Here is an 11,559-nt window from a genome sequence, read left to right on the forward strand (position 1 = left end):
TGGAAGTCACTGATTGTCTTAAGTGATTTGATTCAGAGACAGTAAGTAAAGCAGACCTGGAGGAAATGGAAACAAGGGCTTTTTAGTCAATAATGGGGAAAAAGTACTGACCACAAAACATTAAAATCCTTCCAGGAGAACAAAGAATGAATATTGTGTCTAAGGCATTATTTGAAAATGCAGTATCCTCACTCGTTAGTGTGTAATTCTCATTTTAAGTCTCTGACATATCACAACCTTCCAGAGTGTTCCTTCCAGACTATTTATTAAATACAGGGTTTTACAAAATACTAAAATAGCTGATTAAATCCATGTCCTGTCTTCATATTTTGAATTGTTAAACCTAGCATCCTGGATGTAATAGCTGGGCTCATTTAAGTTTTCATGACCTTCTCATATTCTGCTGCAGATTAGGAATCAACCTTTCAAATCCTAAGTATATTTTAAGCAGTACTTGACATATGATGGTGAATCATGAAGTGCTTTATTGTGTGAGTATGAGATGGAGCAGAAGGAGAAATGATTTCAGTCTCACTGATCATTTTCACTGTTATCAATAAGGCTTTATTCAATTTTAATAAACAAGCACAGTACAAGAGTTGCAGGAATGCAGCGTGATTGAAAACTGATTAACATAGTGACTTTGGGAAACTGAACTTTCTGTTTAGCAGAAGATCAACACATCTGTAAATTACAATGAATTCCCTTTGTACAGAATCCTTCTAGATTTGTTTTGTCCTTTACAGTTAGTTATTCAGTTAAAGCATAGCTTTAAAATGATATCTAAAATCCATATAAGGGTAAACCATGCATCATTTTATGCTTGCATTTTACTGAATGATAAGTTATCATATCTATGATTTGGAGATTCCAGTGTTGGACTGGGGTGGACAATGTTAAAAATCATACAACACCAGGTTGTAGTCTAACAGATTTATTTGGAAGCATTAGCTTTCGGAGCGCTGCTCCTTCATCAGGTGGTTGTGCAGTATAAGATCGTTAGACACAGAATTTATAGCAAAAGTTACAGTGTAACTGAAATTATATATTGAAAAAGGACCTGTTTGTTAAGTCTCTCATCTTTTTGAATGAACTGTTGGTTTCAGTTCTTTCATATGTAAATCGCAGAACTTTTTAAAAGTTGCATTCTCAATTGGTGTCATGTCAGCCCAGATAATGCATTTAAGGTGAGAGGTGCCCTGTGTGAGACTGTCTGCGCCACAATGGTCAGACTGATTCAAATCTAAAAACGGATTTATAGAATCTTACATGGAGTCATGCAGTTTTTGAGTAAAATAGAATGTAATTCTGCAAGTACAAATTCACCCCACAAACTTGTGTGTGTGTGCATGCGCACGTGGGTGTATGTGTGGTTGGGTGGGAAGCGGTTATGAGAGTCTGTGAGAGAGTGTGTGTATGTGTGAGTGTAAAGGGGTATAAGTCTGTGAGATGGTGCATGTAAGTGTGAGAGTGTATGTGTGAGCGTATGAGAGAGGGTCTGCGTGTGTATGTGTCTGTAGGAGAATGTGTGTGTGTCTGTCTGTATGTGTGTAGTGCAGTGGGGTCACCTGTAGTGTGACATGAACCCAAGGTCCCAGTTGAGGCCATATTCATGGGTACCGAACTTGGCTATCAGACTCTGCTTGGCCACTTTGTGTTGTTGCCTGTCCCGAAGTCTGCCTTGGAGGACAGTCACCCGAAAGTCTGAGGTCGAATGTCCTGGACCACTGAAGTGTTCTCTGATTGAGAGGGAACACTCCTGTCTGTTGATTATTGTGCAGTGTCCATTCATCTGTTGCCATAGCCTCTGCTCGGTCTCGCCAATGTACCATGCCTCAGGGCATCCTTGCCTGCAGCGTATGAGAGAGACAAAGTTGGCTGAGTCACATGAGTACCTGCCTCGTACATGGTGGGAGGTGTCCCCATATGTAATGGTGGTATCTGTGTCGACACTCTGACACGTCTTACAGCCGCAGTGACAAGGTTGTCCTGAAAGCCGGGTGGTTTGCTATGAACAATGATCTGTTTGAAGTTTGGTGGTTGTTTAAATGTGAGCAGTGGAGGTGTAGGGGAGTTCTTGGTGAGGTGCTCATCCTCATTGATAATGTGTTTCAGGCTGTGAAGAACATGGCGTAGTTTTTCGGCTCCTGGGAAGTACTGAACCCCATTGGCTGCAGTATGTGTCTGTCTCCTCAGGAGGTCATTATGTTCACTTGCTGTGGCATATCAGAATTGGCGGTCGATGTGTTGAGCATCGTATCCTGTTCTTATGAGGGCATCCTTGAATACTTCCAGGTGCCCGATACGTTCCTCCTCATCTGAACAGATCACTTGTATGCGCAGGGCTTGTCCATAGGGGATGGCTGTTTTACTCCAGGTGGAACTGGAGAAGTGTAGCATCATGAGGTTATCTGTGGATTTGTGGTAGAGTGAGGTGCTGAGAGGCCCATCCTTGATGGAGGTGCATGTGTTCAAGAATGAGAGATGGTTGAAAGTAGCCCGTGGTGAATTTGATGGTGGCATGAAACTCTGGACAGGCAACAACAAAGTGGCCAAACATAGAATCATAGAGATGTACAACCTGTCCATGCCGACCAGATATCCCAACACAATCTAGTCCCACCTGCCAGCACCCGGCCCATATCCCTCCAAACCCTTCCTATTCATATACCCATTCAAATGCCTCTTAAATGTTGCAATTGTACCAGCCTCCACCACATCCTCTGGCAGCTCATTACATACATGTACCACCCTCTGCGTGAAAAAGTTGCCCCTTAGGTCTCTTTTATATCTTTCCCCTCTCACCCTAATCCTATGCCCTGCAGTTCTGGACTCCCCGACCCCAAGGAAAAGACTTTGCCTATTTATCCTATCCATGTCCCTCATAATTTTTTAAACCTCTATAAGGTCACCCCTCAGCCTCCGATGCTCCAGGGAAAACAGCCCCAGCCTGTTCAGCCTCTCCCTGAAGTTCAGATCCTCCAACCCTGGCAACATCCTTGTAAATCTTTTCTGAACCCTTTCAAGTTTCACAACATCTTTCTGATAGGAAGGAGACCCGAATTGTACGCAATATTCCAACAGTGGCCTAACCAATGTCCTGTACAGCAGCAACATGACCTCCCAACTTCTGTACTCAATACTCTGACCAATAAAGGAAAGCATACCAAACACCTTCTTCACTGTCCTATCGACCTGCGACTCCACTTTCAAGGAGCTATGCACCTGCACTCCAAGGTGTCTTTGTTCAGCAACCCTCCCTAGGACCTTACCATTAAATGTATAAGTCCTGCGAAGATTTGCTTTCCCAAAATGCAGCACCTCACATTTATCTGAATTAAACTCCATCTCCCACTTCTCAGCCCACTGGCTCATCTGGTCCAGATCCTGTTGTAATTTGAGGTAACCTTCTTAGCTGTCCACTACACCTCCAATTTTTGTGTCATCTGCAAACTTACTAACTGTACCTCTTATGCTCACACCCAAATCATTTATGTAAATGACACAAAGTAGAGGGCCCGGTACCGATCCTTGTGGCACTCCACTGATCACAGGCCTCCAGTCTGAAAAACCACCCTCCACCACCACCCTCTGTCTTCTACCTTTGAGCCAGTTCTGTATCCAAATGGCTAGTTCTCCCTGTATTCCATGAGATCTAACCTTGCTAATCAGTCTCCCATGAGGAACTTGTCGAACGCCTTACTAAGTCCACATAGATCACATCTACTGCTCTGCCCTCATCAATCTTCTTTGTTACTTCTTCAAAAAACTCAATCAAGTTTGTGAGCCATGATTTCCCACGCACAAAGCCATGTCGACTATCCCAAATCAGTCCTTGCCTTTCCAAATACAGATGCTGATAGCCAAGTTTGGTACCCATGGAGATGGCCTCAACCAGCACCTTGGGTTCATGTCACACTACAGGTGACCTCACTGCACTACACACAGACAGCATGGTGTTGTGTGATTTTTAACTTTATCATATCTAACCATTGTAAAGTCGAAACCCAGAAGCAGACTAAAGTGTCATCTCAGTACTGTGATTGAATGTTTAATGAAATATTACACATTTAAGTTAATTTGGGATTTCAGGTTTTCCGCCCATAATAATGGATCAGAGCTGGTGCAATAACAGATGTAATGTTTGCAGCAAGTTTCTGTCTGATCACTTGTATTGATGACAGCATGATGACACTGGTGGTGGCAATCTGAAAATCTAAGAGTAAATATTCTTTACCATGAACTGAGAAATTTTCTTCTGGATGTAATGAAATATACTGACAGAGATTTAAATGGCTGGATTCTAAATGGCTGGATTCTGAATAGCTTTTTTTCTCTTTCTAGCATCTTGCCGCCCCTGCAATGATACAGAACTCCTGATCGCTGCCTGCACTAGTGATTTGGGTAAGAGTGATTATGATTGATCCCTTCTTTGCACCATTGTACAGTTTAAAAAGGTGTTCTTTAATTTGAGATATTGTAAAATTAGGATATGCCAAACATTGAACATCTCATGCTAATCAGCAAATAGAATGAATAAAAGGAGTCAAAATCATCATCGGACTAAAAAACAATTGATGATTTATTTTGACTAAAAACTGTAAGTGTCTGCACATTTGTGCATTGAATATAAGAGGCCATAGATTTTAAAGAGGTTTTGTGTTCAAAGAATCCCTAGAATGAGCACTGGGCATTTTCTTTAACATTCTTCAGTAGAAGCTGTAAAGAAGAGAGCAAGGTTTCTGGTCCTTGCTCACACTGTCTAAACTGTGTGTTTAAGTTGTAAATAATGCTGCATTTTAACAGTGAAATATATAACATAATAGAATCTCTACAATGCAGAAAGAGGTCATTCAGCTCATCAAGTCTGCACCAATCCTGTGAAGATCATCCCACCCAGACCTACCTCCCTACCTGTAATCCCACATGGGGTTATTATCATGGCTGACCTGTTATACCTTTAGACTGTGGAGAACCCAGTGGAATCCCATGCAGAGATGGAAAGAATGTGCAAACTCCACACAGAGAGTCACCCAAGGCTGGAATTGAATCTGGGTTCCTGGCGCTGTGAGGCAGCAGTGCTAACCACTGTGCCACTGTGTGGCTGTACTGTTTTGCAATAAATACTCTGTTGAGATACAAGCAGCTTTTTGGAGCTATGGAATGCTTTGCCTTGTCACCCAATGATCCTTGAATCCAGTTTAAAAACAAAAGTTCAGAGGCTTTTTTTAAGAAATAAAACTCCTTGGACCTTAATGTTCACATGAGTACATCCGGCTGTTGAATTGTTAATTCAACGTAAACTAATCAACAATTTAAGTTTCAAATTTGGATGTTGACAAAGTAAAGATGCAAGATAATATCAAAAAAGGCAGTGTGTTTCAAATGTGACACGGTATATCAGCTAAAATCTTATTTGAGGTTGCATATGGCTCATGGCCTGTTCATCTCATACTGGTTACTAAATTGGTCATCAGATTTTTTTTATATACTCTGCTATGCTCTGTAATTTAGTATAAATATCTCCTGCTCATGTATAATTGCTAGGACTGGGTGGTTGTACCTTGCCAGTTCCAGAAGTTGCCTTTATTTAGCAGGAGGAGATAACTGCTACAAATCTCCCTATATATGAAACAAAAGAAACATAGTCTAACAGAGAGGGACATTTTAACCTGCTTTTGCCTGACTAAAACTGAGACAAGGATGGTTAAAATGAGTCCTGACCGATCTCACACTGTTCCTGCATGTCTCAATATTAACCAAACCAGCAGGACAGCAGCCAGAAGACAGTGGGATCCTGTTTTATGAAACTGCAATTCTATTCATAGGCATCAGTGCAAAATGCCTTTGCGCCCTACCCTAACCAAGTCATGCCTGTCAGAAGACACTTCCTTCAATTTAGAATGTCTTTTCTTTGAATCTAGGAGTCTCCAAAAGGAAAGCCTTTGGGCTTACCCACTCCTAATTCCTCCATTCCTCTCATCATCCCAACTCTCTTCCATCCACTTACTTTAGTGCCATATACCATTCCTCTGACCTCCATTCCATTCAGAAAATGCTGCCTGATTTCTATCAGGTATGGATGAGAGACTGATGGGGTCCATTCTAAAGAAGACTTGTAGTCTGGATGCTGCAGATCTCCTGCTGTAGAGGACCGGATGACTCCCTGTCCCTAATGGCAACAATCCCACTCCTCATTGAAATTGACTCATTATGTTCATCCAGAAACTACATTTGTTTGTGTATTAGTAATTACTGAAAACTGGGATACCTAACCATTTCACGAGTAGTTTTGTAACGTTCTGGCACTTTTGTTTCTGAAGTTCCTTTTTTTGGATAAACATTGAATCATTATCCCCTGCGTCCATTGTGACAAAGAACCCAATCAAACAACATATTCCTTAAGTTGTTTGTAATAGACAAAGTACAGGCCGTACTCAATCAGTCAGTGCTTACAAAACCCAAAAGAAATATCTATGGATAGATGTAATTTTGCAGTTAGGTAGCAATCTTGATTACATCAATTTCTACAGTAATAACCAATTTAAGACAAGAGTTAAGCTCATAACATGACTCATTTTTGCTTACAATGAGTGATAAAGACGAGTGCTTTACAAGCAAAAGGAATATGCTTTGTACCTTTTTGAACTACCTGGGAGCTACATTGGGGAGCCAATAGTTCCTTGTTACTTTCTCCTTTGCCAATTGGCATATTTTTCTCCTGCAGTAGAAATTGTTACAATTGTTTAAAATTTGATATGCTTGTGTTTGTCCTGAAAAGCACAAGATGAAAGTTTTCAGTAACAAGCTTTTTTTTTAAATCAGCAGTGTTCATGTCCTGTATTACCGTAGTATTAAGTTACCTTTGATATAGAACCTTTGATGAACTGAACATGTCAAAGTGTTCTATAAACATGTAGACAAACTACTAGTCTACAGTTGTCACTGCTTAACAAAGAGGACTAATGAGGGCAGAGTGTTGGATGCAATCTATATGGACTTCAGTAAGGTGTTCAACAAGGTTTCCCATGAGAGACTGGTTAGCAAGGTTAGATCTCTTGGAATACAGGGAGAACTAGCCATTTTAATACAAAACTGGCTCAAAAGGTAAAAGACAGAGGATGGTGCTTGAGGGTTGTTTTTCAGACTGGAGGCCTGTGACCAGTGGAGAGCCACAAGGATTGGTGCTGGGTCCACTACTTTTCATCATTTATGTAAATGATTTGGATGTGAGCATAAGAGGTATAGTTAGTAAGTTTGCAGATGACACCAAAATTGGAGGTGTAGTAGACAGTGAAGAAGGTTACCTCGGATTACCACGGTATCTTGACCAGATGGGCCAATAGGCTCAAATGTACCAGGTGGAGTTTAATTTAGATAAATGTGTGGTGCTGCAATTTGGGAAAGCAATCTTAGCAGGATTTATACACTTAATGGTAAGGTCCTAGGGAGTGTTGCTGAACAAAGAGACCTTGGAGTGCAGGTTCATAGCTCCTTGAAAGTGGAGTCGCAGGTAGATAGGATGGTGAAGAAAGTGTTTGGTATGCTTTCTTTTGTTGGTCAGAGTATTGAGTACGGTAGTTGGGAGGTTATGTTGCGGTTGTACACGACATTGGTTAGACCACTGTTGGAATATTGCATGCAATTCTGGTCTCCTTCCTATTGAAAGGATGTTGTGAAACTTGAAAGGGTTCAGAAAAGATTTATACGGATGTTACTACAGTTGGAGGATTTGAGCAATGGGGAGAGATTGAATAGGCTGGGGCTGTTTTCCCTGGAGCGTCGGAGACTGAGGGGTGACCTTATAGAGGTTTATAAAATCATGAGGGGAATGAATAGGATAAATAGACAAAGTATTTTTCCTATGGTCAGGCAGTCCAGAACTAGAGTGCATAGGTTTAGGGTGAGAGGGGAAAGATTTAAAAGAGACCTAAGGGGCATCCTTTTCATGCAGAGGGTGGTATGGGTATGGAATGAGCTGCCAGAGGAAGTGGTGGAGGCTGGTACAAATACAACATTTAAAAGGAATCTTGGTGGCTATATGAATAGGAAGAGTTTGGAGGGATATGGGCCAGTGCTGGCAGGTGGGATTAGATTGGGATGGACTAGTTGGACCGAAGGGTCTGTTTCTGTGCTGTACATGACTTTATAAAACAGCTCTAAGACAATATTTTTGGCCACCTGACCACAGTTCTTGTCACTAAGATACAGTACTGGCCATTGTGTTGAAGTCCTCATCTTTAAATTGTTTCTTTGACCCTTGTGTTGCAAAAAATCTATATAATTCACGAGAGTGCAGAAATGGGAATAAGACTGATCTTCAGTGTAAAGTGATCGAGCTAGAAGAACAATGATTAGAAAAAGTCTAACTCTATAGTCTAGGCAAAAACTAATTATTGCTGTCATCCCAAAAGAAAAATTATTAAATGGCATAAACAAAATGAATAACACAGAATCATGCTTAAATGGAAGCCATAAGAACATTTTTAGATTGCGAAAAAGGAAATTTGAAACAGATATTAGGAAAGACATATTAAAAACCAAACGTTTGGAAATATTTCAGGAGGTAAACAGAAATAAAAATGGTGAGGAAGCTCAAAATGTGAAGAACTAGTGATGTGGTAAAATGAAGCAACATGCTTTTCCTCACCTGTGTCTTATTTTTATGCTTCATGTTTTACTGATGCAGCCTTTTTATTTAAAAATATATATTTTTTGTCATTCTCCCAGTGGTTAGAGGAAGCATTCGTTTGGTGTCACATGACCTGCAGCAAGAAGAATCAATAATTGATATATTTGCTGACAAGATTTACAGACAAAAGAGCAAAACGTTCCAGCCAATTGGGAAGAGTGGGAAGTGGCTGGGACACATAAAGACATTGTTACACTGTGGGGTCAAGGAAGGAGAAGGGGACTTCCTCTTTGTCGGCAGCATGCACTTTGGTGAGGTCCAGCTAGGCTGTGCACCCCGGTATAAGGACTTCAAAAGGATCTACAAAGATGCAAGAGACAAAGGGGAAAATCCTTGTGAGTTGTCCACTGATTGAAGATGTTCTTTCACAATTGGTCATCAGGATCCAGATAAAGAGAGTGAAGCAAAAAGAACACTATCCTATAGTGCACTGCATTTGACATGTGGTACTGATGGAATTAAGCATTATGCCACTTTATTAGAGCTCAGTGTTGCTAGGCAACACTACAATGTTCAGCTAAACTAAATTGGACAAAAGGTAATTCATTTCTCTTCAGACTGATCACTGCTAATCAAGATGCCATGAAAATATCAATACTAATGAATTTCAATGTCTTAAAGAACCTGAATGTAGCATAAACTTGTATATGTTGTACAGATGGTCACTGTGATGACTAGAAGTTGATGCTTTGTAATGAAGCTGATGTACAGTGCAGGTATTTCTTACCATAGAAAATTATGAAGTCAGAATGTTTCTGGAAGAATGTACAGTCCGAGCTATTGTCAACCCTTTTTAATTGGTAATAAAATCATTCCAGAGAAATATCTGTCCCTGGATCAAACACACTCTGGCCATGCTTGTCAATTTATGCTTGTGCTCACTTTTGACATTGGATAAGGTGCAACATGTAATGAAAATGTGTCCAGTGCTTAATATCTGAGGGAAATATTACATCGGTAACTGCAGTTGTTAATGTGATTAAAAACGTGGATAAATTTGTATCCAGGCCTCCCTCAACATTCCCTGCCTTTCATTAACAAGTTTTGAGTTCTCAGCTTGACTGCTGTAGAGCTGAGGTTTGCTAAGCTCCAGGGCCACACATTTCTGCTGGCCTGGATCTGACCCCTGTCACTAGATCTTGGAATATTTCACATGTCGGTCTCGGTGACACTCATTCCTAATCTGTACTTTTTGAAAGAAGCATGTCAGCAGGAAAGATAATGTCAATCTCTGGGTGTTCTAATAATAATATGTGGGACTGAGTGCATAGGTTACTGATGAACGATATTGGAAACAGGATTCACATTGCTGCAACAGTACATTCAGAGGCCAAGTGTGACATTGCACCCACGTACAAGACCATGTCAGGTAAGGAAAATAAAGAATAGCAGAGGAAAAAGATAACGTGAAACTTGAGCAGAGAAAATCAAATGGGGGGGGGGGGGGAAGAAAATAAACTAGAGATGCAAAATGCATTTGGATTTAAATCATTGATACTTTTTGTTTTCTTTACGTAATGACTAGGAGAAAAATTCTCCAGCCACCACCTCTGTCTCAGCATTATGGAAAAGCTGTGCACTAGAGATGTGGTGCTCTGATACAGTCTGAGAAGGGCCTGGTTAGCTCAGTTCATAGAATCATGGAATTCCTACAGTGCAAACAAAGGCCATTCAGCCCACTGACCCTCTGAAGAGCATCCCACCCTATCCCATAACCCTGCATCTCCCATGGCCATCTTCAGACAATGGGAGGAAACTGGAGCACCCAGAGGAGACCCACGTAGACAGAGGGAGAATGTTCAACCTCCACACAGACAGACACCCAAAGGTGGGATTGAACCTGGGTCACTGGCACTGTGAGGCAGTAGTGCTGCCCGCTGAGCCAGTATGTCACTCCAGTTGGCTGGCTGGCTAATGTGTAGTTCAGAATAATGCTGGCATTGGTTTGATTTTTGTTGCAGTTTAGGTTGACTTAGGGCCTGATGCTTTGTCCTCTTCCTCAGACTTTCAAAAGCAGCGGCAAAAAACCACTGACAAAACTGTCAGGAAGTCAGCTCCACATGAAGCATTAACTAACAATGATCAAAAGGACCTACTGTCAGGCAAGGCAAACTAAAATGAAGGCTGTAAAGGCTATATGTGCTTCCAGACTGTCAGCAATTGTTTATTCAGGGTTGACCTCTGAAATAAAAACACAGTGCTGGAAAAATTCAACAGGACTAGCAGCATCTGTGGGGAGAATAACAGAGTTAACGTTTTAAATCTACTGACTGTTTGTTTGTCAGAGTTCTGAGGCAGGGTCACTGCTTGAAATGTTAACTCGGTTTCTCATCTCATAGATGCTGCAAGACCCCCTGAGCGTCTCCAGCACTTTCTGTTTTCGTTCCGGATCTCCTCTAAAATGGCTTAGCAAGTCATTCTGTTCAAAGAATGGGCAAGAACTGCTCATCTTTTCAGTGACACTCGCATCCCATGGAGGAATTAAGGAAAGAAACGCTATTATCTGTCGTGACAGTAGGCTGTGGACCTGCTCCCCAGCTGGCTGGGCTTAGTACTAACTGTCAGGGCAGCAAAGTCTTTTTGGCTTCTAGTCCTGTGCCATGCATCAAGCGAGTGAGATCCTCTGATGGGGATTGTGCTAAATGCATGTGCAAAGAGAACTGTGTGAACATTTGAGCTTCCCAGCCTCCTCCAGAAATTATTGTAGCTGATCTGTATGACTTCAATGGACTTGTGCCAGTCTCTTAGTCAGATAAGGGTCAGTTTCTGCTCTGTGTCCCCCTACCCCACACTATCCCCCTTTACTACAGCCACCTGATAAGCCTTCTACCACCAATAAGTGGTGAGTACAATTATCTGAGAGCCTT

The 11,559-nt window shown here is 41.4% G+C and overlaps 1 protein-coding gene across 1 annotated transcript in view; it reads left to right on the plus strand.

Moving 5' to 3' along the window:
* Nucleotides 1-9,538, plus strand: part of metrnla (meteorin like, glial cell differentiation regulator a) — a 29,327-nt gene extending 19,789 nt beyond the window's left edge. Inside the window, exons 3-4 of the mRNA XM_072558334.1 lie at nt 4,345-4,404; nt 8,731-9,538. Of these exons, the coding sequence (XP_072414435.1) occupies nt 4,345-4,404; nt 8,731-9,047 (377 nt within the window). The 3' untranslated portion in view covers nt 9,048-9,538. The remainder of the gene's footprint in view (nt 1-4,344; nt 4,405-8,730) is intronic.
* Nucleotides 9,539-11,559: the final 2,021 nt, after the last annotated feature.

This window comes from Chiloscyllium punctatum, chromosome 39 (assembly GCF_047496795.1).
Source record: "Chiloscyllium punctatum isolate Juve2018m chromosome 39, sChiPun1.3, whole genome shotgun sequence".
Classification (NCBI taxonomy): domain Eukaryota; kingdom Metazoa; phylum Chordata; class Chondrichthyes; order Orectolobiformes; family Hemiscylliidae; genus Chiloscyllium; species Chiloscyllium punctatum.